Genomic DNA, 26,883 nt, shown 5'->3' on the forward strand with positions numbered 1-26,883 from the left:
TGAATAAGTATCGTATTTTCCGGACCATAAGCCGCACTTAAAATCCTTTATTTTTCTCCAAAATCGACAGTGCGCCTTAAAATAAGGTGCGCCTAATGTATGAATTAATTCTGGTTGTGCTTTCTGACCTAGAACCGATTTTATGTGGTACATGACGCTCAAAAATCTGGCAAAATGTTTTAGCACGGCCTTGGTAAGCTACGAAGCTGCACTGCTTGATGGATTGAGCATTACAGCCACCGTAGTCACGAGCCTCGCGGACTAATACGATCTGTGCTTTAACATTAAGGTGTGTGCATTCATTCATTCATTCATTCATTTTCTGTACCCGCTGCCCTAAAAATGACTCTTGTTAAGAGGCAGTCAATCATTGATATTGCGCCTTATAACCCAGTGCGCTTTATAGCCCGAAAAATACGATAGTTCAAATGGTAATGTTAAAATGTTAGCGTTAGCTAGCTAGCTTTTTACTACATGAAGGTGTTTCACTTACCCTCCAAGACGTTTCTTAATTCTTGTGGGCGCGTTCACGCCTTCAGAGAGTTGCTAATGTGAATTCACCTGAGCATCTTGTGACCCACAATTGAAAAGAAATCATGTGTCATGGGGACTTCGCTGTGAGTGCCACTGTTCATTGTATTTGTGAGTCAATGCGGCCGCCATGTTGGTAGCAGGATTATATGTGCAAAAAGGTGAAAAATCCAAGAAAATCCCTGTTGATATAAATTTAACCTGAATTTGATGTAAGAGTTGTCTTATGTTATCCTTTGTAGATGTGTGTGTGAGTGTACCCAAAGTAAAACAAAGTGCAAAGATACTGTATGTCCTTTTAATTAATTGCATGGTTTTAGAAAAAAATTACACTAAAAAAAATACAAAAAAGGGATGAAAATGATCAGTGTATTTACTCATCCTGCATAACTGAGATTAGTTAGATGATTATCTTTTATTTCAGCTGATCAAACAACTAAATTGGGGCTAGTTGTCTAGACATCTCACGATAGAGTAGTGCATTGGTGCAGTCATTTGTTGGCCAGAGAAAATTAATTCTCCAATCTAGTGTATCACGTCTGACATCAGATGTACAAACAATAGAAAGCTAAAGTATGGTGATAACGGACATCAAGTTTAGACTAATGTTTTTTAAAATATTTTATTAAACAGATATCTAACAAAAATAGAAAAAATACATACTTTGGGCACAGTTTCAATTTAACCATGTGCACCATTGTCCGACTTAAAGAAAGAAAAAACAGGATAAACATGGAAGAATTTCATTCTAAAATGGGACACCCACAGTTTTGAAGAAAAAAGGCACACAATTAAAAAAACACAAATTTTGCAATGGAAATGAATGGTCATGGAAATATTTTTGAATGTACGTATTGTTTTTCTACTGAGAACTGTGTATGTTGTGTTAGTATTTTGAACTTAATTAATTTACTGTTAAAAAACAAGACAAATCCAAGTAATCAGTAGTCAAAAAAATAAATTACAAAGAATACTGACAAGAGACTTTCAAATAATTCATATTCATTACAAACAAAACATGACAAATCTGTGACATCAGAGTTTCAAAAGGCAAAATAAAAAGATAGTTCTCTTACCAATTTGTGGGAAAAATTGCACAGTATGTTTTTCCATGTTCTGATGTGGAGCGACACATGGTTTGAAATTCTATTAAATACTCACCTAAATGTTTTGTTTTTTTACAGTCTGATGAATATGCACAATACACATCGTAGTGTACGACAACTTTGTTGACCAAAGAACTGCATGTTATGCAAGAAGACAAACTTAACAAAATGCATGATGACCCCAAATGCAAAAGCCAACTGTATTTGATCACTTTAAGTAAATGCATTGCATAATGAGTAAATGATTTTATGTGCCCAGTATACAGTTTATAACTGAAAGGAAAAAAAGAATGTTAACCTGGCATCTTATGTGAATAAGTCTGTAATATAAAGCTTCTAGCAATCATATCCACCATATCATGAGCACTGATAAATTGTATGTGACTGTATATAAGAATAATGAACAATAATGAAATAATGCTCTCCTCACTGAAAACCAAGACAAGAATCTTTGCTTTCTCCATGTCAAATACTATAACAGATGTGATACATACAACGCAAAGAAAAATTCCTTGAAGTATGCTGCTACAATGCAAAATGTTTTTTTCTGCCAAAACTTAAACTTGCAAACTGTTTAACTTTGTCAACAACATACCTTGAATCTGAAGATTTACCATCATCATAGTAAATGTGCCATCATTGCATCACCGTTTAACTGTTATTACATTGAATACAATAAGTACCCAGAAAATGTGGAGTGGACATACTGACCAGCATAAAGTCCTGCTGCCTGGTCCGATGGTAGTTGTATATGCACAGTGTCTCCTTTCCGTAACGGGAGTACAGCACTCCCCGAAGCCTGATCCAGCAAGCCCTTTTTGTACTCATCATAAGTGTACATTACTGGTTCATTGTTCTTCATCAGTGCCACCCACACATTACCTCCTTTGCAGTGAACATGATAAGCAAAGTAGTAGATCCCCGGTATGCTACAGGTGAAAATACCATTTTGAGGATTGTAGTCTTGATTGCCGTTGTACAGAAGTTTGTCAAATATGACAGGAGAACCAACGAGAGGAAAGGGATTTGTGAGCTTTGCTGCAAATGCAGGCATTTCCAGACCAGTTCCACTTATCTCGCCTCCGTTCAGTGGTTTCTTGTAAACTTGGCTGTTGAATGGACCACTGTGAGGGAGAATCTGTCCAAGATCAGGAGATGTAGCTGGCAGTCCTGGAGGACCAGGGGGCCCAGGCTGTCCTGGCAGCCCTGGAAGTCCAGGAGGGCCACTTGGACCAAGGCTACCTTGTGGACCAATTTGACCAGGGGGTCCTGGATTTCCCTCACCTGGATAACCCGAATTTCCAGGTGGGCCCGTTTCGCCTTTTTGTCCTGGAAGCCCAGGAGGTCCAATTGGGCCCCCTGGTCCTGTAAGTCCAGGAATGCCCTGTGGTCCCTGGTGGCCTTTGTCCCCAGACTCCCCCCCCTCCCCTCTTGGTCCTAGTAATCCTGTAGCACCAGGGGCACCAGGTAAACCCCTAACACCAGCTTCTCCTTTGGGGCCAGTGGGCCCTTGTAAACCCCGTGGTCCAGGTTGGCCATCCTCTCCTGACCTACCAGGTTGTCCTGGTATACCTGCAGACCCTGTTTGACCTTTTATTCCTGGATTTCCTCTTGGGCCTCCAGCACCATCCTCTCCCTTCTGTCCTGGGAAGCCAAGACTACCAGGCGGCCCAGTTGGACCTGGAGGGCCAGGGATTCCATTTAAACCTGTGTGACCAATAACCCCTGGAAGACCAACATGACCTTTATCACCTCTGGCACCTTGTAGCCCCGGAACACCAGCATGTCCCTTATGACCCTTAGGTCCTGGAAATCCTGGTGTACCATAACCTGGCAACCCTGGAGGCCCTGTTAAACCAGGAGGACCTTGTTCACCCTTCCCCCCAGAGAGCCCTGGTTGACCTCTGAAACCATCTTTTCCTGGTTTTCCAACTCCTGGTATGCCTGGTGTCCCTGGTTGTCCTCTCTCACCGGATGGACCTGTCAACCCTGGTTCTCCTGGAGATCCAGGTTTTCCTGGTATCCCTGGTTGTCCAGGCTGACCATTAAGGCCATTTTTACTGATACCAGGGACGCCCACTTGTCCAGGTGGACCTGGTGGTCCACCAGGTCCTTTTAAACCTGGAAAACCAGGTAAACCAAGTCCTTTGTCTCCCTTTGGGCCTGGAGGCCCAGGAAACCCAGATGGACCTTTTTGACCAGCCTCTCCTGGTGGACCTGTCAGTCCTGGCAGCCCCTGACCTCCTACTTTTGAAATTCCAGGGAGTCCTGTGGGACCTGGCAGACCTTGAAGCCCAGGAAGTCCAGTTGGCCCTTCACCACCACTTGGACCAAGGTCACCTTTTAATCCTGGGGATCCAGGTCCTCCAGGTTTTCCTGGTAATCCTGGCATACCGGGTTTTCCATTTCCTCTGTATCCCTGAGGACCAGGGGGCCCTGGTTTTCCTGATGGACCTGGCAATCCCTGCCCTGGAAGTCCAGGTGGACCTTGTGGTCCTGGTGGCCCTGCTGGTCCCGGAGGACCCTGAATTCCTTGTGGTCCCTCTCTGATACCCTCTCCACCAGGAATAGGCACAGGTGGACCTTTAGCTCCTCTGGGGAAAGTTTGTCCTGTAAACGAGGAAATACAGACGTGAATAATAATCATCAAGTGAATCAGTATGAGTTAAAAAAAAGTGTTTATCATAAATGCACTGAACATGATCAAATATCCAAACGTGAAAATATTTATAAGGTATATATACCAGCTTACAAGAGCATTTTAAAAAAACAACTACTGGTTAATAACATCAGTTATAGGTTACAGAACTAGCACCTAAGAAAAGATGACTATGGCGACCCCTAGAGTTTAATGGTAGTAGTTTATGGTGGCCTTGGAGCAACCAATAAAATGTCAAAACATCTTTTGTACATCATCCACAGCAGGTTTTGGACAGCACTTCCTGGAGTAAAAAAACAGCAACACCATAAAAAAAGATACTGTCCATTTCACTCCATTACTAATTCCTTTCAATACAAATAATAGTAATCGAATCATAGTCTGATTAAATCCTATTTGATAAAATGTGAAAACGTTTAAATTAAATTATACACTGTAAAGTGATGTCACCTTTGCCGTCTGTCAGTGGTCTCCGTTTGGCCATTTGCAAAGGCAGCTGAGGAAACTCTTTTCCATATTGAGAAAGCAATGGGACGTCTTTGCCATAAGGTGAGTGTGGCATGTCATTCCCCAGAAACTGTTGCTGGGGTAACCCATCACTGTACTGTGGTAAGGGCTGGTGCTGTTGAGGTGGCTGTTTCTGTCCATAATATGCTCCACCATGAGCCATGTGTAACAAACATAGCTGGAACACTGAGAAAAATTGATAGTAAAAACGGAGTGGTACAGCAACCATTTTCTGTAGTGGAGAAGGACAAAAAAAAGGGAAAAAGTTACATATTTTGTCCTGTGTATAATGTGTGTGTATAAGCTATCAATGTACTATCCTTCATGTCTCAAGGATGCTTTAAGTAGATCATATACTTCTTGTTTCACTGATGTACAAACAATATTTAACATAACATAGCAGATCCACCATGGTCAAATAAAAAAAGAAACAAGCAAACGAGCACCCATTGTCAGGATGTGAGAAATCTCCCTTTTGTTCTCCCTTTCTCTACGAAGGACTTACACATGCAAACACACACATGCACATGTAATGTAATTAAGAGGCACCACTGGGAAGTGTTCACTTTTGAACACGATCCTCGATCCTTCAACCATGTCTTTACCGGAGCAATCGGCTTAGTGCTGCCAAGAGCTCTGAGTGAAAATAAACACGAATAGATGAGTGTATGTTTTCCTCAGCAGTGGTATTTGTGGATTCTGAAACAGAACCAATGAGATCAAAGATTTTGGAGAGCTGCAATAATTAAAGTACAATTTGCTTACATTTTTAAAAGAAATCATATACGAAAGCAATCTAAATGGTGTTGGACTCAATGTTCATGGGAGATTTTTTGCAGTTCTTATCTGGTCAGTTTATCTAAACAGTTGTTATAACTGTATGTGCATGGCCAATGGCACTTCATAAACCTAAAAGTGCAAAATAATCATAATAATATGGGAAAGTAACTGACACTGAAGACATAGTGGCCCTGTGTTTGGTAATATTTATTTGATTTAGAGTGTTTTATTCATAGTTGAATTTTTTACTCGACAATTACAATCCTGAGAGAACATTTTCGAGAAAGGATGTAAGCTTAAAGTTTTTAACTTGCAAACATGAACTTCGAACACTACCAACAGAAAATACTATTTAGACCCCTAGAGTTCATACATAGGAAACTTAAGGAACCAAATCCGGTTGAGTTTGTCTTAACTGCCATTTAGGTTTATTTGACATTAGTGTCATGGCTTTCTACATTGATTAACTGCACGTTTAGTGTTCTCTGTATTAGCTCAAATGATTTACACCTGTTGAAGTTGGACAGGTCGATGGACCACAGGTCAGGGGGTCGACGGAGTTTTCTGTTCTCTCATTCAGGTCATATGGAGATGATATGGCAGATGCAGGTGGATAAGTAAGGAAGGGGGATGTGAGCCCAGTAGAGAAGCCAGGGCAGAAACAGGCTGACAATAGGAGCGAAGCAGGGAAGCTGAGTGAGGAAAGCCTAAAAGGCAAACATGGAGAGATGGAGCACTGGCTGGACTGGGAGTTACCATGCCAAAGAGAGATTGAAGGACCCTGGAGACTGAGCCAGTGAGGAGTCCAACTGGTCTAAGGGGTGTGAGAGCAATGAAAGAACCAAAGCAGATGGTTAGGAAAGCTGTGAAGCTGCCTGAGAGCAGTTACATCTGTATGGAGTTTAGGGCTCTCCACTAACCATGTGAGTAAAGAGCTTAGGAACTTTCCTTAACTTTCTACGCGAAACGCGTGCTTGGGAGCCAAAACGCATGCTAAAGTGCCCTTTATAGTGGTGAGGATGTGCTATGCCATGTATGGCTTGTTTTTAAAGTAAATATTAGCTTATCTTATGTAGTACCCTGGATATTGTATGCACTTATATTTTCATGCGTATGTTGATATTGGGCCAGCCTACCCAAGGGCTGCAGAGCGAAAATTAGCTCAGTCTTTAAGAATGCAAATAAAATTAGCCCTCTTGGATTCCACATTAATCAAAATACAGTGTTTGCATCTAGAAACAAAAAAAAAATCCCTCTAAAATAAAGCCAATTAATCTATGTGCCAAACATGCAATTGGTTTTCATTTCAAGCCGACTTATTTTACTCTATATGAAGTTCATTGTATCTTTCAACCTGTGCTTCTTTTTTCTTGTGATTTACAGTATTTCCAGCAAAAACCTCTCACCATGAAAAATAAGTGAAGGATGCTGATTCCTCTGACCTGCACCTCCTTCGCCTGCTTTCTCCTCTACTTCCCCTCCTCGTTAGGTTGCTATACTGGCTCTCCTCCACAGGATTAGTGGGACGCTGGCCATGTACGGGATCCAGCCAGGAGTCAGGCTGCAGTCCTGTCGGGCCCTATGAAAACACGCGTGTCAGCTCGATGAATGTGTGGTGGTTAACATTCACGGCAGACTGGGTTTTGAACATTACGCTGCCATCTGGTGGACTTCATTTGGCTCATTAAAAAAGATTATTTGTAAGCTTATAAGTCTACCTCTAAAATCCAAAGATGAACATCTGATGTAACGTTTACTACCCAAAGAATTATGCTCCAATTAAATATGTTAGACATGTAGCTGTTTCTTTCAAGCCAGGAAAGGCAGTATAAAAACTAAAATTCTTAAGAAGTCGTATAGAACATGAACAACTAATTTATATTAAGAGACCACATTTTATCAACATTACGCAAACAAACAGTCACTGTAAGTCACTTAAAACTTTGAACACCTCATATGAAAAACTAGATTCACTAAATCAGGTATACAATGTATGCAGCGGATCTTAAGTAACCCTCAACTTAAGGTCTAATTCTTAATTTCCCAGAGGAAACCTCCCGAGGGATCAATAAAGTTCTATCTATGTCTATCTTTCTAGCACTGTGTACAGAGACTATTACACTGAATGCCTATCATTGCAAATAGGAAGCCGATTTGTTGCTGACGTATTGTTCTGTTGTGAATTTCGTGAAAGAATCATTGTGTTGCTTTTTAAAACATACGAATTTGACTTTAGATTTACAAAGAATGTTGGAAATAGGTTAAGTCTGTTAACGATGATTATTCGTAAATTCCTATGAACAGAGACGGCGCTTTATTTAGAAGTACAGGAAGCGACTTGTTATGACATTAGCTAAAGAAAAACAATGGAGACTCCCTGTCTCCCTATAAAAAACAGGACTTGAGACTTTTTCTTCCAAATTCTTTCAGTTCATCATAACAATTTATCCCATCCTTTATATCACTTACATCAAGAATATGATCCTTATGTCATTTAGACATAATGGTCTTTAGTTTGTTCTATGTTATGTTTTTTAATCATACTAAAACTACTTTTTTCGAATGGGCTGTTGTCCCCTAATCCATCTAAGGTAGAGTGGAGGCATGTCAAACTCTGGGCCCTATATTCCAATCTTTTAGGTTCTCAGTGTTTCATAGCTACAAACTTTAAAATCGGTTTAGTATCGAGCGAAGAACTGAAAACGTGCAATTTCATAATGGCTTCTAAACCAACCTAAAATGTATGCATCCAAAAGTAAAAAGGTATTTCAGAAAGTTTCATTCTTTCTTCTTAAGGAGGCAAGATTCTTCCAGTCCTATGTCATCAGCTGTGAAACTGATGTCTAAAGTGCTGAGAAGATTAGACCGATTAATCCAGTTAAAGTATAAAAAACAGTATCTTCTTACTGCTGTGTTGAGGCCTGGAGTACACAGACACAGAGAACTGTGAAAGGAGAAACTGTGCTTGTGATGTTCATCTATAAGAGCCAGAGACTGAAAGTGAATGAAAAAAACTTCCTTCTTTCTGTGGTGGTGGGAGTCAAGGAGAGGGCCGTCGAAATGTTCCCTTTTCCTAGAAGAAGCTCCTTCAGGCAGAGTGCTTCAACATTCTCACTGGAAATAGGCCAGTTTCATACATTGTCAGAAATCTCATTAAACACGGGGCTGACAACAGTCTCTTTGAGCGAGGACGGTTACACACGTGTGCCTCTTTATCAGTTCTGTTCACAAAGGTGTTCCGACATTTATCAAAATAATAAATTAAGCCCATCTGTAGCAAAGACAACCATTTTCATCTTGACAAAGACAATCGCTCCTTGGATGCCAGTCATTTTGATGTAGCTAGTCATAGCATTCTTAGCCTTCTTACAGCAGCTCCTGGTATATGATTTTAAGATATTTTTTGACTATCAGTAGGCTTTTTGAGACCTTACTTCTCATACAAGCACACACTTGGACCGACAGAGGATTTTATGAACTCCAATAGCCCTGCTCTATATGTGGACCCAGTTTTTGGTTTGAGGTTAAAGACTGGAATGTCTGAGGAAATAAAGCTCGCTGAATGAGTCTTATTTGAAAAATTTCATGTTTTTATTACATTATATTCTATTCGGGCTGCACGGTGGTGTGGTGTTTAGCATTGTTGCCTTACAGTAAAACGGCTCCGGGTTCAATTCCCAGCTGGGGCCTTCCTGTGTGGAGTTTGCATGGTTAGTTGGTGTCTCTAAATTGTTCCTAGGAGTAAGTGTGAGGTAAGTGTTTGTCTCTGTGTGACCCTGTGATGGACTGGCAACCTGTCTGGGTTGTACCCTGCCTCTTGCCCAATGATGGCCCTGCAACCCTACAGTTGGATTAAGTGGTTATAGAAAATGGATGGATATATTCAATTCAATTATTGGGTATTCATCAAATTATGTTTTTAAAACAAAACTCCTGACTTGTATGAATCACTTTGTATCTTCAGTTTTCAGTAAGTCTCCCCTCAGTAAAAATGAATACAGATGATAAAAAGATACCAATCAAATTTTTATCATTAATCTTCTTAAGTTTGTGCTGTCGTTACAAATCTTTTAGATTACAGTGAAGGTTGCCTTGGTATATAGTTTGTCACTACTGCTTCACATAAAGTGACACATTGTGAAATGCAGAAGAAAAGTACTTATGACAGCAACAAGACATGAGCAAGATGTCTGAACTAGCGCTGTGACAGTAACCAAGGCAACAGAAATTGAAAAATAACACTTACTTGACAAATGAAAAGAACAAATGCTGGGTTTTATATCTCTAATAAATGCTAAAGGAACAAGTGAAAATTTCAGTCAGTTTGAAAGCTTAAATCAAAAACAGCGTGTAAACTGACTAAAAGTGTTGTAATGTCACATGCCTTTTAAGCCAGACTTTAACATTTGTTTTCAAAACCATAGAGCTGAGGGAAATCCTTTGTTGGATATCTTTTTACAGATATAACACCGAGCTTTTGAATTGAACATGTCGTCACACACATTGAGATGCTAAACTGATCACCGTTTTAGCCAAAGCCTCCTGGACTCGTTCAAGGCAAGTTATTTTCTGCAGACAAAAAGGGAACATGTGTTTGGCAGTGGAACAGGGCAACCTTCCTGAAGCAGTAAGGATACGCCAGTTTTCATCGCCTACAGACAAAGTCAGGGCAAAACACATTGTGCTCTGCTTACTGGATACTGAGTGACAAAGCTGATTCTGGCACTAAAACACATGGGTTGAGGTCAAGGACATTTTCTGTTCACGAATGAAAACAAAAAACTGAAATTACAACGATGACAGAAGACTCCCGACACATTTTTGTCTTCTTTTTTTTTTTTTTTTTAAATTTTAAATCTGAGCGCTAAATCTTTTTTGTATATCATAACCTTTTATAGCTGACTTGTCTGTTCTTTGGTCAAATGTGTCAATTTGAGGATAAAACATACTAATAATGATATAGATACATGAAAACAAGCTAGTCAGAGTGAAAACTGGCCATCAAAAACATACAGTGAAACATACAGTAATGGACAAAATGACCAGTTTGGAGAATTTAAAATATATGCACCTAAAGGTTTTCTTAAGAATTTCATTCGTGACCACATATCAAAATCAATCAGTATGACAGTAAGTTGCATTTGCAATCTAATTTATGGGGTTATTTTGATATTTCGGGAATTTTTTTCAAACTTTTATTTGGGTGTTCAATGCAATACAATCTTAATTTTACTTTAAGGAACCTCATCAATCGAGTTTTTTACCTTGTTAACTCGTTCATATAGATTGGTATTCTTTGTATGTTAGATAAAGACTTGAGTGAAACGTTGACACCATGGCTGAGCGTTACCATCTTAGAAACCCTGCAGCGTATCTGTGAAAGTCTCAAAATCCTTTAAAGGTGACTCATCATGGAAAAATCTCAGAGGATATGAGTCCAGTGGATAAACCTTATTTGAAGGTAATGTTCCACCAAGTCTTAGCTAAAGACTGTAAATGTGCAGCAACCACTTTGCATCAGACTGTTTTAACAGCTTGGTCCAGTTCAATGCTGGACTGAAGAAACTGAGCCACAAAGAGGAATTGGTTTTAACTCTCAGTGCCTAAACTTCAGACAAGGGAAATGCAATTATCTGAAAAATAATTTCTCACGGTTTATGTATTTGTTTTAGCAGTAGCTAACGGTAACGGCTTAGATAATGAAGATGACGTAAACCATCCTCCAAGGAGTTATTGTTGTCACTTTTTTAAAGATTAACATTACTGTCATGACAATGAATGAATGTTCATTGAATGCTTACTAGTTTAACCATCATGTTTTGTAATTCAGGCTGCCTGCACCAGTCATGTTCTCACTCTTGTTGCTACGTTGAATGCCACAAACTCCTCTCTGTGTTAACAGTACATTATTGGCCTGTTTCTGAAAAATATGTAGGTTTCCAAGTACAATTGTACGAAGCCCCGTAGGGGACATGGGGGAAAAAAAATGATAGGTGAGAATAAAATTTAAAAAAGAACCAACTTTTGCGAGATTTCAAGAAACTTTTGCGAGATCTGGAGAAACTTTCTCGAGATCATTCGTGCGAAGTCTCTGAGATCTTGCGAGGTCGTATTTAGGATAAGAACATTCTAGCCTTTTTACATACAGTCTATCATAGACTGTACATACAATATATATGCGTAGTGGTCAGAGCAAGTAATGAGTGCGAGCATTAGCTTAGCATTAGCTTAAACATTAGCCCTCGCTTATACCATGTCACTGACTCAGGGTCTGTATTGCTACATTGATTAATTAATTTTTAATGAATATGAATGCCCACCTTATCTCTCTTCATTCAACTTATGTCCACTTTTGGGACCTCTCTTGAATTCAGAATACTTGTCCAGAATACTTTGTTTGCGGGACCTTGAAAAAGTTTCTCGAGATCTCGCAAAAGTTTTTTGTGTAATGATGTTAACAGGAATTATTGGTCCACATTAATTGCTACAGCTTACACAGCAAACTTCTCTGGCTAGGTCCAGTTTGATCAGAAAGCATTGTTTAACAGCACCAGTTGCTATGCTACATCGACACTGCTAAACTATTTCCCTCGTGGAACAATAGACTAACTATTTATAGCTCTATATAGAACTGGAGTGTTATTGATATGACTTGAGGAAAAGCTTCACTAAGTTTGCTTTAACTGTGTTAAATTACACAACTGATGCCCAGGTTTTGATGACAGCTAACATACGTAAACACACCAGCCAACATATAAACATACAGAAACCAACTCTTCGCTGACTTCCTGTTGCAGCCTTGTTTGTTAGACCTCTCCGGTAGCTTGTTAGCTCCAGTTCAAATGGATTAATTGCATAGTTCACTTTCTGTACAGACACTTTCTTGAATGGGGCTTCAAGGTGCTTTGTTTGAATTCGACTTGCAGCTACTTGTGTGTGGGGTTGTGAGTAGCTGCTGACCTCACCAAAAGGGCAGGGCCGAGCATTTGCTAAGGTTCCACACCTAAAATAAAAGACTATTAACAAACAGCTGTGAAAACAAGGCTGAGACAAGAGCCACTGTGCTTAACCAACAGGTATTTAACCAAAACCCATACATCAGAAATATGTGCCAGACTATTAAAATAGGGCAAAAAAGATCATATTTTGTCAGAAAGTATTTTGTCTGAGGGTCTTGAACTTGCTCACCTGACATAACAGTCAAGTGTGGCATTACATTAAAGACATTTCAGGTATGAAGATATTATTTTCCTCAAGGCAAATTTCTAAATGTGTGATTCTGATCAACAGAGATGAGTGTTTAGGAGTCTAATCAATGCCAGATATGTAAACACAGGTTAGGCAACAGAAGAATTATATAACTTCTTCAGAGTCTCAGAGAGTCAGTGGTTCCCACAAATGAATTTGGACACAATATTGTGTTGTGAACCAAACACATGTGAGAAGTTTTTCCTCATACCTCATCTTTAACTGTTTTTAACAAGCCTTTTGTCATATTGTAAGACTTAAGCTAGTATTATCATCATTATTAGTATTATTTATACAAGACCAATCTTTTTATAGTCTAGACACCATCTGCCTTTGTTATTGTATTCATTCCTTACTAATTAAGATTGAACTCAATGAACTATAATAACTTCATGTATCCTGCACACTGAAAATGTCATAAAAAGTGGTGCAAAGACATAATCGGTTTAATGTACAAAATCCATCCTTGAATAACATTAGTTTCCTTATTGGACCCCGCTGTTTGGGGAAAATCTCAACTTGACGGGAAGCGTCAGATCCACAAACAAGGGGTTTGCTTTTAAAGAAGAACTTTGTGGCATTCACACTTCACTTTAACACCTCCACTTGAACATTTGTTCCTCTTCCGTGTGAAAGCAAATATGCTACTTACTCCTCTGTAGCTATCAATTACTTATAATATAAAGAGGCTTGATTACATAAAATCCATATCATCAGTCATGTTTTGCTTCCCAGACAGAGTAATGAGAAAGCAATTGGTGTCTGGACCACAGACAGACTGTGACAGAGAGTATAAAATTATAAGGACATTACTTTTTGGTCCTTGATTACTCTGTATGGCGAATAAAGTGACCTCCTGAATGATCTTGTTGTGTTTTGTTTTCCTTTTCTATCACACAGGGTGTGGTCAAGTTCCACAGTATATAATTTCTGACTATCCACAGCCACAACCTTGCAATAATTGCAAACTGATTAGTAAATATATGGATGTGGGTGAGATTTACTGCACTATTCCATGCAATTTCCATTGTTTTTTTTTTTCCATGATAGCAATATCTGGTCGAGAAATGTGACATCTTACAATACAAAAAGCTGTGAGCAGTGATCGTGTTTTCAAAACAACGATATTTCAGCAACCTGTGGTCAGTTTCAGCAAGTTAGTGGCTCAATGGTTAGAGTGGGTCGTCCAGTAACCGGAAGGTTGGTTGGTGGTTCGATTCCCTGCTCAAAAAGATTGGTGAATTGACAGCTGGAGAGGTGGCAGTCCACCTCCTTGCCACGACTGAGGTGCCCTCGAGCAAGGCACCATACCCCCATGCTCCCTAGGTGCTGTGAATGGCTGCCCACCACTCCAGTGTATGGCATCTGTCTCTATGACTGTGTGACCCTCGGTCAAATGTGGCGGAGTAATTTTGTGGAGGAATAATTTCGTGACAATGACAATAAAGTAATCTTAATCTCAACTCAATCAGTCGGGTTAGGCTTTTCAAACCACCAAAGACTCAGCCTTTTGTAGCGGAGTATTTTAAGAACAAAGGTGGGCAGAAGATTTCTGTTTGTTAAGCAAATACGTGAGAAAACTAGAAAAGACTGGAAAGGGATTTGAATATTTCTTCCTTTTCAGTGCAGAAACAATTGTAACTAAAATAAAATCTGTCAAGCTTAGGCTATACACCCATTATCGCCAATCCTTCTGACACACCGCAAAGAACAGTCATTTATCAAAAATTGATATAACCACATGAGCAAATGATAACTGTGAGAAACCGTTGTCAAGCGCAGCAATGTAGAGTTGCTTTCAAAACTGTCACCTCAGTCTTTACTGTGAACAAAAAAAATAAACAAAAAAAATGTTCTAAAGTCCTACTTTGGACAGAGTCATTGACTTTTTTGGGCCTGGAGTTATCGAGGATGGACCCTCACACAAATTAAACCTGTATAGTGGTCAGACAAGTCAGTATTTAAGATCATCTTGGAAGAAATGGATGCCATGGGATCTGGACCAAATCCAAAAAAAGTCCAGAGGCCAGCTTCTATGATGGTATAGAGTTGCATCAGTGCTCTTGAAACAGCTTCCTCACACTTCTGTGATGGCAGCATTAATGCAAAGTCAATTGAGATTTCAGTGCAACGTATGCTGCCTTCAAGATTTCATTTTTCCAGGGATGCCAATGTGTTTTTCAACCAGAGAATGCAAAACCAGATTTTGCATACCTTACAAAGGGATGGATAAGGGAGAAGTTATAAGGAATTGGATTAGTCTGTCTGCAGTCCTGACTTGTGTACAATAGAAACTGTGTCACAGGAAGTCTATGAGACAGAAAATTAAACATCTTGGGTTCATTCCGTCTGCGATGAATTGCTAGAATCACAGCTTTGTTCTTGTTTAAACTGCACTTTCCATTCTGCCCCAGCTTTAGTTGTACATTCCCATCACTGTTTAAAGCATGACTTCAGTTTTGATTAAGAAAATAATCAACAGACACCTCTGTATCCCTCCCTTGATGACAATCCCACAAAAAAAAGACTGCTTTGCCCAGAACAGTCAGTGGTTTCTCAGAACCTCTTTGCCAACACTTACAGCCGCAGTTCCCTGCACTTGGTGATGTGCCACAAGTCTTTTATCACCTCCTGCTTTGGCTTTGAAAATAATCAAATTTCCATCCCTCCTCTGTGTTCTCCTCCTGACAGATTCCAGATGAGGATTCTACTTCTTGATAAACAAACGATGAAGCGCAAAGGCATGTCAGTGCTTACAGGCACGGATATCAGTCTCTAATTGCCTGTGGTCTGGCTTTTGTGTTTAACAGATCTTAGACGGTTCTTATCCAGGGAAATAGTTAAAGTAAGATGAGATAAGATAATATAAGAAATTTTCTTAACAAGGCATGTACGATAGGAAACACCTTAGTTCATTTTAGTTAATGATTTTAGGGTTTTACAAGGATAAACCTGGAAAACATACAATTTTTTCATGATTCAAAATTAATTTTTACATAGAATGACCCAAACAACGATATTTCAGCAGTTTCAAGTTCAAGGTGAAAAAAAAAAAACAAGCCCTCTTATTGTTATAAAAAACTGGACTTTTGAATAATGCAAAAAACATGCAACCATTTTGTCAGTGTATAGAAAGGAATGCAACAATCAGGTGACAGCAGCAAGCTGTAAGAGCCAAGACGACATCTGGGGAATGCACCTGCATTTGCGTGAATGTTTATGAGGTGATGTCAAGCATTACTTTGCCTTTATAAGAAAAACACTCCACCTCTTCAGTGATTCTCTTTGGCAACTATTTGTGCTGGGACAGCAGGTGTGTTTTGAATTTCAGCAGGCAAGACTCTTACAGTCAAAATAAAATGCCTGTATCAAGATCTGAGATCATAAATCTGGTAATCGGAGAACAGAAAAAGTAATTGCTCGTGATTTTTGAGAGTAATTGCACTTTATTTTATCTAAATTTTGCAACTAAAAATGAAAAACTCCCTTGTCGTCCACAACACCATGCGAGCAGAGCAGGTAGTGAGGCAGGGTGCTCAACAGAGGGCGTCGGACTCAACTTTTGATTAAAAAAAAGTATTTTTATTGTAACAGCCTGTCCTGTTTTTACATTTTCCCACAGACAGGATAGAGAACCAAATGTAAAATAAAAGTCCCAATTAGCCCCCTCCATCCCACTATATTAACACTATAGACTTTTATATATACTTTTGTGCATCATACCCCTCCCCTCCTTCTCAAACCCACAAATCAACAACAATATTTCAGCCTAATATTCTCACGGGCCACTAAATCCTATTTAACATATTCTTGACCTAATGATTTTTTTTCCTTTTCTGCACTCGCTGACTTTTCTGTTTCTCAGCTGGCGATTAATCCTGGCTCAATCATAAAGTAACCCCCGCCCCCACCACTCCAGTTCCTGCTTGTTTTCATCAGAAGGGGACGAAATTGAGTTTCTCTCACAGCATGCTGTAAAATGAGGAAAAAATGTTCACTGCCGCTTCATGCTACTCTACTCTTTTTCAGCAGCCGCAGTCGCCTATGCTTGCTTCGTGCTCAACTGACCTTTGACACACAAACACACGTACATGGACAGAAATCGCACCAACACCTCTTTCTCATTGACACACACACACTTACACACAATCCGTTCAACCTCTTCACCCATGTTCCTGGCAGATTTTTCCTATCCTGCCGTTCTGTGAACCACAAATCACCAAATGACTGGCCACAATTTTCATCTCGGGCGTAGATCGCACCAGGAGGATAATTATTTTCCGATTACCTCTTGAGTTCTGTCAAAACAGAGTATCTGATATCGTTGCATGGCAGCTAATAGCAACACAGAACTCAGGTTTTCACTTACATCCCTGGAAGTTTGAGGCTTTTTTTTGCACGACATGTTCCACTGTCTTGCACAGCAAGGAGAAAACACTTGTGAGGCTTTTCCAAGCTTTTAGTCTGAGCATCAGATTAATCTTTTGCCTGAATGTCATGCGGTTTAGCCAAAATCTTTTTTCCCCTGCCCTTTTTTTGGTATTTGCTCTGGCTCACAACTGGGACACTATCCCAGTGAAGGAATATTTTCATAGTTAATAACAATGCTTGGCCAATAACCAGCTCTGATAATTTACACTATGCTAAAACCACACTCCACAGGGGAATTCTGTTGTTTGCAGCTGCATAAGTACATATTATATATTAAGCAAATAAGAAACAAACAAACAAAAAAGCATTCAAAATGCATCGTGATGATTCCCTTCCTCTGTTTCTAACTGTATTATCATAACTAACTACATCTACTGAAGTACCATATAATCTACATGTAAACTATACTTGTATACATTGTTATTCTAGACTTCTATTATGTTTCAGTAGGATATGTTACACATAGTTATGTGCTTGATATCTTACTTGTTATTGGACAGGCTAAATTCTTACATATATACACAACGGGCTTCCCACTCCCAACATGTGAGTTCTTATAATAACAACAATAATTATAATAAAGATAATAAATAGGGGCCCTCGTCATATTTCAGGTGTCTAAAATCAAATTCTCATCCAAATATAGCCCAGATTTGAAACAAGTTGCACCATGCAAATGTGAAACCGGTTTAAAATCTGCATTAATTTAAAATGTGCATTAAATCAGGTGATGGATATGCCTCGTTTAACAGCTCAACAAATCAGTGTACAGATGGTGTCATTTGAATAACTTGCGGAGGCACAAAAAGGTCAAATTAAGGTTCACAATAACAGCAATTGTCCTTGTAAAGCCTGATGTATCTTAACGGTAGGTTTTATTCATGTCTTCAACACATTTCCTGTCTATAAGGGAGAGTGTGATGCTTGGTAAGAAAGAAAATGGAGATTATGGGGTATGTTGTCTGTCCATATTGATGTAAATGATTATATTTTCCTAAATATAAACAAGTAGTTTTATACCTAAACCTAAAAAACAACAACTGACAGAATAGTAACAGGAAACGAATGTTTTTTGTCTTTTGTCTTTTGAAGAGTGAAGGGTGAAGGGTGAGCCAGAAAATTAAGATTTGTATGTGGAATGCTATTTGTCCACGTTTATGTAAACCACAACACTTTCCTAATTATAAACAAATATTTTTTATAACCTAACTGTACAAGACAAAAGGAATAGTGACAGAAAACTATTTTACGGAGCTAATTTACGGAGCGCCCTAGGGGAAGAAAATGATGTGTGAAAAAAAATTTAAATAAATGACTGACTTTTGCAAGATCTTATGAAACATTTGCGAGATCCTGAGAAACAAAGCCGTGTCTACTGCTGACCACGGTTTTTATCTTGTTGTATTTTTGGCCCATTTCAAAATAAAATTCAATACATTTCTCCCACTCCATGTTTGTGCCTGCCTCAGCCCAGATGTACATTGTCTTAAATATGCCCTTGCGAGATCTCATATGACCTTGCGAGATCTCATATGATCTTGCGAAACTTCGCGAGAAAGATCTCGCAAAGGTTTCTCGAGATCTCGCAAAAGTTTCTCGGGATCTTGCAAAACTTTTTCGGGATCTCACAAAAATTTTGCGAAAAAGTCTGTCCCCCTTAAAAATTTTACTTCAAACTAAAGAAATTTTTTAAAGTACGGAGCCAGAATAGACTTCCTTATTGACAGCTTGTAACTTTACCACAAAATCCCTCACCTGTTGAATTTATCCCTCCTTTCAGTACAGAAATGCGGTGGAACTGTGTTCCTCTGTGTAATTCTTCTTTAGACTGTCCACTTGCACAACAAAAGAGAAATTTGTGTCCTAAGACACTACTCGGTAGATTTAGTTTCATGACAGTTTCCTCGATGGGAGGAGTTTAAGTCTATTTGGGTCTTGTTCAAGAATGGGCAGAGAGGGAGCAGGAGATTGACTGGCATACTGGGGAAGAGAGATCTGTGCCAAAATACTTAATTATCGATTTGCTAGTAGATGTAAATTTCAACCCTCACTTAATGATCAAAGAAAGAGCTGTTGTTTTTTTCTGTGACTGACACAACGGACCTGAATAAGGATAAATTGTCTGAATCAGAATCACAAATACAAGTAGCTGAAATGAGCCTCGTCCTTGTCCTAGGGTTAGGAGGTTGGTCATCTGGGAGAGGTTCAGAATAGAAAGAAGCCCTTTGAGATGGTTAAGGCACTGTGTCAGGATGCCTTCCTGGTGTCTCAAAGGGAGATGTTTCGGACATGTCTCAGTAAAAGGAGGCCTCTGAGTAAACCCAAGACCATAAATTGTTCCCCCTTTGTGTTTCCTCAGGTGAATGTGGAGAGCGAGTCTAGGGATCTTTGCTTAGCCTGTTTTCTCGTCTCATGTTGTCATGTATGAAAACACACATGTATCTTAAAGTTTTTTCTTGTTTATGTGTTGTCATAGCTTCCTAGCCAGCATCTGTAGTTCATAAGTCATCCCCTTCCTCATATACTTGACCAACCTCCAGGAATTCGATCAGTCAGAAGACACTTTGGCTCGATCCTCTCATTCTCAGAAATAGGCTTCCCCCAAGACAAAGCTCTCCCTCATTCTGAAGTAATTACAAACTATATGGATATGAAGTACGGTACAGGCCAAAAGTTTGGAGACACCTTCGCATTCAATGTGTTTTCTTTATTTTCATGACTATTTACATTGTAGATTCTCACTGAAGAATGAATGAACCCATGTGGAGTTTTGTACTTAACAAAACATGTTTTATATTCTAGTTTCTTCAAAATAGCCACCCTTTGCTCTGATTACTGCTTTGCACATTCTTAGCATTCTCTCGATGAACTTCAAAAAATGAAATGGTTTTCACTTCACAGGTGTGCCTTATCAGGGTTAATTAGTGGAATTTCTTGCTTTATCAATTGGGTTGGGACCATCAGTTGTGTTGTGCAGATGTCAGGTTACTACACAGCCGACAGCCCCATTGGACAACTGTTAAAATTCATATTATGGCAAGAACCAATCAGCTAACCAAAGAAAAACGAGTAGCCATCATTACTTAAAGAAATTAAGCTCAGTCAGTCCGGAAAATTGCAAAAACTTTAAATGTGTCCGCAAGTGGAGTCGCAAAAACCATCAAGCGCAACAACGAAACTGGCACACATGAGGACCGACCCAGGAAACGAAGACCAAGAGTCACGTCTGCTTCTGAGGACAAGTTCATCCGAGTCACCAGCCTCAGAAATCGCAGATTAACAGCAGCTCAGATCAGAGACCAGATGAAAGCCACACAGAGTTCTAGCAGCAGACCCATCTCTACAACTGTTAAGAGGAGACTGCGCGAATCAGTACCTTCATGGTCAAATAGCTGCTAGGAAACCACTGCCACGGAGAGGCAACAAGCAGAAGATATTTATTTGGGCCACGAAACACAAGGAATGGACATTAGACCAGTGGAAATCTGTGCTTTGGTCCAAATTTGTCCAAATTTTAGATCTTCGGTTCCAACCGCCGTATCTTTGTGAGACGCAGAAAAGGTGAACGGATGGATTCCACATTCCTGGTTCCCACTGCGGAGCATGGAGGAGGAGGTGTGATTGTGTGGGGGTGTTTTGCTGGTGACACTGTTGGAGATTTATTCAAAATTGAAGGCAAACTGAACCAGCATGGCTACCACAGCATCCTACAGCAACATACCCTCACATCCGGTTTGCGTTTAGTTGGACGATCATTTATTTTTCAACAAGACAATGACCCCAAACACACCTCCAGGCTGTGTAAGGGCTATTTGACCAAGAAGGAGAGTGATGGAGTGCTGGGGCAGATGACCTGGCCTCCACAGTCACCGGACCTGAACCCAATTGAGATGGTTTGGGGTGAGCTGGACCGCAGTGTGAAGGCAAAGGGGCCAGCAAGTGCTAAACACCTCTGGGAACTTCTTCAAGACTGTTGGAAAACCATTTCAGGTGACCACCTCTTGAAGCTCATTGTGAGAATGCCAAGAATGTGCAAAGCAGTAATCAGAGCAAAAGGTGGTTATTTTGAAGAAACTAGAATATAAAACATGTTTTCAGTTATTTCACCTTTTTTTGTTAAGTACATAACTCCACATGTGTTCATTCATAGTTTTGATGCCTTCAGTGAGAATCTACAATGTAAATAGTCATGAAAACAAAGAAAACGCATTGAATGAGAAGGTGTGTCCAAACTTTTGGCCTGTACGTATGTAGAATGAAATGACAGGAAATGTCCACAAGTTAAGTTTAGAAATTTGAACTGGCTGGTTATGTTGAGGCATTAAAAACTAACAAACTAATAAAAATAGACCCACACACAACATCTGCCATATATTTGCAATCTCCTTTTCTAAGTCCTACCTAGTTGATTCTGTCAGACACATTCACACACCGACGGACACATCTGAGGCAACAGATTTAGTGCCTTGCCCAAGGAAGCCGGAAATCAATCCACCGTGCTTCCAGCAGATGACTGCTCCTCCTCCTGAACTGCAGTCGTGCCCACAAGACAAAGAGTTTGTCCAAACACGCGCACACACATGCAAAAACATCCCACTGAAAGGGTATAATGAAAGGTACAAATCCTTTACTTCTACACAAATAAAATTGTATTCCGTCATCCTTATTTCACAACTTACCGTGAGACTAGGCAGCATTATTTACAGTCATGGTTTCTAACATAAAACATCTAATTTTGACTGGGCTCAAAAACCGCAAGTGTTTTCCAACATAGTAAGATTAATGCTTTTCCCATTTAAACACCCAAGGGCATCTAAAATATGCAATGAATGGGCGGTAGATGAGTGGGAGATGTCTAATATTTAAAAAATTACTGTGTGGTGATTATATGTTGCTTTGAGGGAGGATCTCTTTGGGTTAACTGATTAGCGATGTCACTTTGAAGATGCTATCCAGAGAGCATATTCTACCACTGCATCATGCACAGACCCCTAAAAATGATGTGTCATTTGCAAACTTTCTACTTGCTTATTCTTGTTTAAATTTATTGAGATCATAAAGTGGTCAGCGGATATTTTATGGATAACTGCAATATATATATATATATATATATATATGTAGCCACGTGTAGACCTGAGAAAATTAATGAGTTACACAGTCGCAACATAAAAAATGCCACCAGGAGTAAAAATATGATTCCTCCCTTTCAATGCTGTCCAGATGTTTTAGTAGTGCAATATTTATGAGGGATAATAACAACTACAACTCTCCTTAGAAGCTTAGATAAGAGATACTTTGCAATAAATCTTCTGAGAAACATTGCAAACCGTAAGTCCTCAGTGCCTGTTTAGGAAATACAATATGTGCGACACACAAAAATAGTAAAGCTGACGTGCACGAAAAATCCCCTGGAGTGTTTGATTAATGACAGCACATTGCATATAGGTTTTACATTCAGACGCGTGAAGCTGCGCGGTAGCAAGAGGATGTTTGAAGAGACATTCACATGGTCTCAAATCACAGAGGCTGCAGTTGTGGGATGGAGAGACACATTCTCTCCAAGCTATGTAGACGCTTCCTGTTCAGTAGGTGAGAGCAGTGAAGGAGAGTGAGAGGGAAAGTGAGTCACAGGCTGTTAAAGTAAGTAATTCACACTACTAAATAGGAGCATTTGTGTACTGCCTTCTGGTTTGCTTTTCTCCTACTCTGTGCTCACATATACTGTATATCAATATAGCCAAATGTCCGATAAATCTATCCCTCACATTCTTTTGTGTTTCATGTTGTTAGGGAAACAAGGGAAATGAGTCAGAAATTGTGATTGGGTGGAGTGCAATCAAGTCAACGCTTCACCTGTGGTCACTTATTCAAGCCTTTTAGGCTGGCGCTCTGCCTGAATAAAGGTCAAATTTTAGCGATACTCTGAACAGTCCTCAAGAGTTTATGGTGATTACTGTACAATGTTTGAAATCTGTGGTCAATTCCAGTCAGTCTCATGACTTTGACAAACACGCAGGACCTTCACGCTTCGTGGACACGGCGTTTAGTAAGAAAATCGGAGAGGCGAAGCTTATCTGAGGCCAAAACTCAGACTTCACGTGAGAGGATTCAGCTACCCTCAGGCCATTGGACGCACCCTCAAACACACACACACACACACACACACACGCCCGCACACACATAACCTCAAAGGGACAACAAAGTTGTACTGCAGTGACCACATTTGTGAGGACCTGCTTCAAACAGATTAACTCCCTGACTCAACAGATCAGGGGACTGTGCATTTATTTGAGGATTAAGCGGAGCTTCAGAGGAAATGCTCTTTGTGCCAATTTTGTAAAAAGCATGCGTTTCCTCGAAGCGTCAAAACAAAAACACATGAAAGCATCTTGAGAAGTCTTGTCCGCACGTGAGGAATTGATAAATTGATTATTATTCTATACTGACAGGAGCTTTCTTGACCTCCTCATGCCTGCAGAACGGTACTGTGTGTGTTACCCAGGATCCTTCGATGTATCCAGATATTTATCACGTCTTTCCAGGGATCGAGCACAATGAGAATGTTAGGGTAATCACAACATATCTGTATCCGTAACTGCATCTACCCCATTTCCCCTATATGAGGTTTTTTTTTTATTTGAAAAGAGGGAAAACATCTCTTTGACCTTCTTATCCCTGAAATCGTGAGCTCAAAGTAAAAAAAATACTCTAACTACTATAACTAATAAGTTAACAGAAAATCTAAATCTTTCTTTCATCACAGTTAACTTTGATGTATTATAATAAAAAGATGTAACCGTGGTAATTTATCAGTCAGGCTTGTGAAGCTTGTTAGCTACAAGTACGTTCTTTTGCTGGCATAAAACCACATCTAGTTTCATGCTATTGCAAGCTGCTTAAGCTGAAGAAAGTCCATTAGCTTCATTCTAGCAGCGTTTATCGGTGTCATCCATCTGTGTCTGTGTAAAGCACGGATCTCTGGCAAATAGACAGCGAAGAGGTAAAAGAGGCAAGTTGTCTAGCTGCCTTAGAGGTTTGGAGTTAGTGATTTTGAAATATCACTGTACCAAAGCCATTTTAAACTTAAGCCAGAGCTCTGAAGATTGAAACTGTTCACTGCTGCATAGCAAAAAAAAAAAAAAAAGAAAAGAAAAACCCCAAAATTTCCATCCGACTAATTTCTTAGAGCCAGAAAGTCTACTTCACACAGCAATTTAAATCGTGTTTTCTCCTGTTTATGTGGGACATTTACAACTACAAGCCTCAAAACTTAATCTTTTTTTCTCTCCTCAAACCTGGAAGACAAAGGGGAGCCAACATTTTTTCCTTTTTTGACAAAAACAAAAACAAAAAAATCTGAAATGGAAAGACATTCCGTTAACTGGTGCTAAATCCTGTCAAGATGCTGCACAGGGCATTTATTTTAACAAGCTAAAACCAGAATTATTCTTCCCAGGTGTGCCTTCTGGATTTTCTTTGCTTTCGCTCTTTGCACTGGGAAATCTGTCAGATATCATCTGCAGAGACTTCTGTCAACAGAGGCTTCTCAGCAGGGAGCGCTGTGAACTGGGCTGTCTGATGAAACACTTGTTTTGCTTCTGTTTCCAGTCTCTTTTCAATCACGTGCAACCTTGAAAGTTACATCTGTCGTTCCGAGCGTTCCAACAAGCGACAGAAAGAGAAAAATAATCCAGTCTCTGCGTGGCAATTTAATAGCCAAAACCATGCCAAAAAAGTGTTCCCACTAAATGCATAAAAACACACAAATAGAAACTTCAACCATGGTGGTCCTCCCAACTTTATCACAATCAAATCCTGCTATGCAAGCGGTGACACATCACCTACCTTTGAGTGCAGTTGCTGCTGCTGCAGAGAGGGAGAATCACAGGAGTTTGGGACAGACGCTGTACAGCAGCCCCGGTGAAGCTTGGCTTTTATCTGCAGGTGGGTGGAGCTGAACACGCTGAGAGAAAGGACGCATTAGGTCTATGCACGGGAGAGACGGAGGGAGAAAAACAGGATATGTGTGAGAGAGAAAACCACCGCTGAATTTGATGTTTTCAGCATTAGAGGCTATACAGAGAAAAAGTGAGGGGAAAGAGGAAACCTAACCAGCTGCACAACTATATATCACGAGGAGGAAGATTCTCGTTTGACTTGGACGTCTCCACGCATTCTTTGCATACGGAAAAGATTTAAGGGCAGGGTCTTAATTTGGTTAGCCAGCGTTTGCTGAGGTCAAACTGTAGCTGAGAAAGGAGGTTCTTGTGGAAACTGCAATACTTACTCTGTGTTTGATAAAACAATCTCGCCACAAGGTTCACTGACTGTAGAAGCTGTTCAGACCAGTTAAACCTTTGTTTTTCTTGGGACTTATAAAAGAATGGAGTCAATGTTATATCTGTCATTTGCTCTGATTCTTCCATTCAAACAATCTGCAAGTGGAATGTTGCATTTTCTGAAAACCAGACATAAGGTCATCTAAGCATACTAGTATTGCTCCCACCACATCATGGAAGTGACATAGTCAGTGGGGTTACATGGCATTCAGTGGGTCTACATGATGAGATTAATTGGATTATAGCTGTAGTTGGACTATGCTCCTTATTTGGGCAAGGGCAATTATCCAAGTATATATGGTGGTGAATAAATCGAACCATTGGCACAAAGCATGTCATACCCCGGTACGATAGGTGGCGCTGTCCCCATTTCAACTAGTGATAATAGAGCCACTTCCGGTTGACCTCTTCACCACCAAAAACAACAAACTCAGGCATTTGAGAAAGATGGCGAACCAAGAGCAAGATGAAGCTACGTCCCTCTACATTTCGTTTGTGATGAGCATTCTCCATCGCGTTGTTTGTTTCTTTCCGACAACAACAACAGTAATATCGTCTCCTTTAACTTCCGGGTCACAACTCCAGGAAAATATCTCGAGAATGCGCAGAACACAAAGTCCAATTCCTAGTCCAATTAACTGTATACAAGCACGTTTAGTCAACCAAGTTATCTCAGGGTTGTAATCCGACTGCGAGGAACCCGATCCAGTCCAATTTCTAGTCAGACTAAGATGTATACATGTATAACTCAGTCTTATTCTAATTTAGCCATTAATTTAATTATTTACAGTGCCATGTAACCCCACTAACTGTAAAGAATTGAATTAATGGGTAATTACAATTTTGCACTGGGAAACAGAATTGTGGGATTACCTTATTACTTTTAATAAAGAATGACCCGGTATTTCCTGTGCTAAAAGAGGAAGTTGAGTAAGCACCTTTTTAAAAAAAATAATTTAGAAGACTTGACCAGGTCTTATAATGGCTGCTACTCGGACACTTCCAAGTCATATCACTTAGTTAGGATGGTTAAAGACAGACTATTCAATCACACCCAATGAAGCTAGTTTCAACTAAATTGAAAATGCTTGAAGAAAGGGTGATAGAAATCCAGGACAAATCAAGAGATTTGGAAATTCAAAATCCCAAGCTGTAGCAAGGCACAGGCATGTTTTTATAGAAAAAGTTAAACCAGAAGTAGAGAATCTTTCTTCCAAAAGAGAGAAGCAAAAGACAACGCTGAAGTTGTTCTCCCTCTTACTGACCTTGGCCAGAGTTTAGA

General features: G+C 39.7%; 1 protein-coding gene across 4 annotated transcripts; it reads right to left on the bottom strand.

Moving 5' to 3' along the window:
• Window positions 1-1,513: 1,513 nt before the first annotated feature.
• On the bottom strand, window positions 1,514-25,319 carry col8a1b (collagen, type VIII, alpha 1b). Of its 4 annotated transcripts, XM_072372263.1 has the most exons (4): window positions 25,099-25,319; window positions 6,990-7,152; window positions 4,747-5,035; window positions 1,514-4,247 (listed from the first exon to the last, which is right to left on the bottom strand). In XM_072372263.1, the coding sequence occupies exons 2-4, from the start codon at window positions 6,990-6,992 to the stop codon at window positions 2,299-2,301; spliced, it is 2,241 nt and encodes a 746-aa protein (XP_072228364.1). In that variant the 5' UTR covers window positions 6,993-7,152; window positions 25,099-25,319; the 3' UTR covers window positions 1,514-2,298. The 4 variants fall into 4 exon arrangements, with proteins under 4 accessions (XP_072228364.1, XP_072228932.1, XP_072229676.1 ...); XM_072372831.1 differs by lacking the exon at window positions 6,990-7,152 and having other exon boundaries at window positions 25,108-25,319; XM_072373575.1 differs by lacking the exons at window positions 6,990-7,152; window positions 25,099-25,319 and adding an exon at window positions 12,358-12,423.
• Between the last annotated feature and the right edge of the window lie 1,564 nt (window positions 25,320-26,883).

Source organism: Leuresthes tenuis, unplaced genomic scaffold (assembly GCF_036924035.1).
Source record: "Leuresthes tenuis unplaced genomic scaffold, fLeuTen1.0.hap1 SCAF_1, whole genome shotgun sequence".
Lineage (NCBI taxonomy): Eukaryota > Metazoa > Chordata > Actinopteri > Atheriniformes > Atherinopsidae > Leuresthes > Leuresthes tenuis.

Bases quoted from the DNA above. Each gene is read 5' to 3' on its own strand.
- col8a1b (XM_072372263.1), bottom strand. The intron at 4,248-4,746 runs GTGACATCACTT...CCTCGTTTACAG, and splicing joins ACCACTGACAGACGGCAAAG to GACAAACTTTCCCCAGAGGA.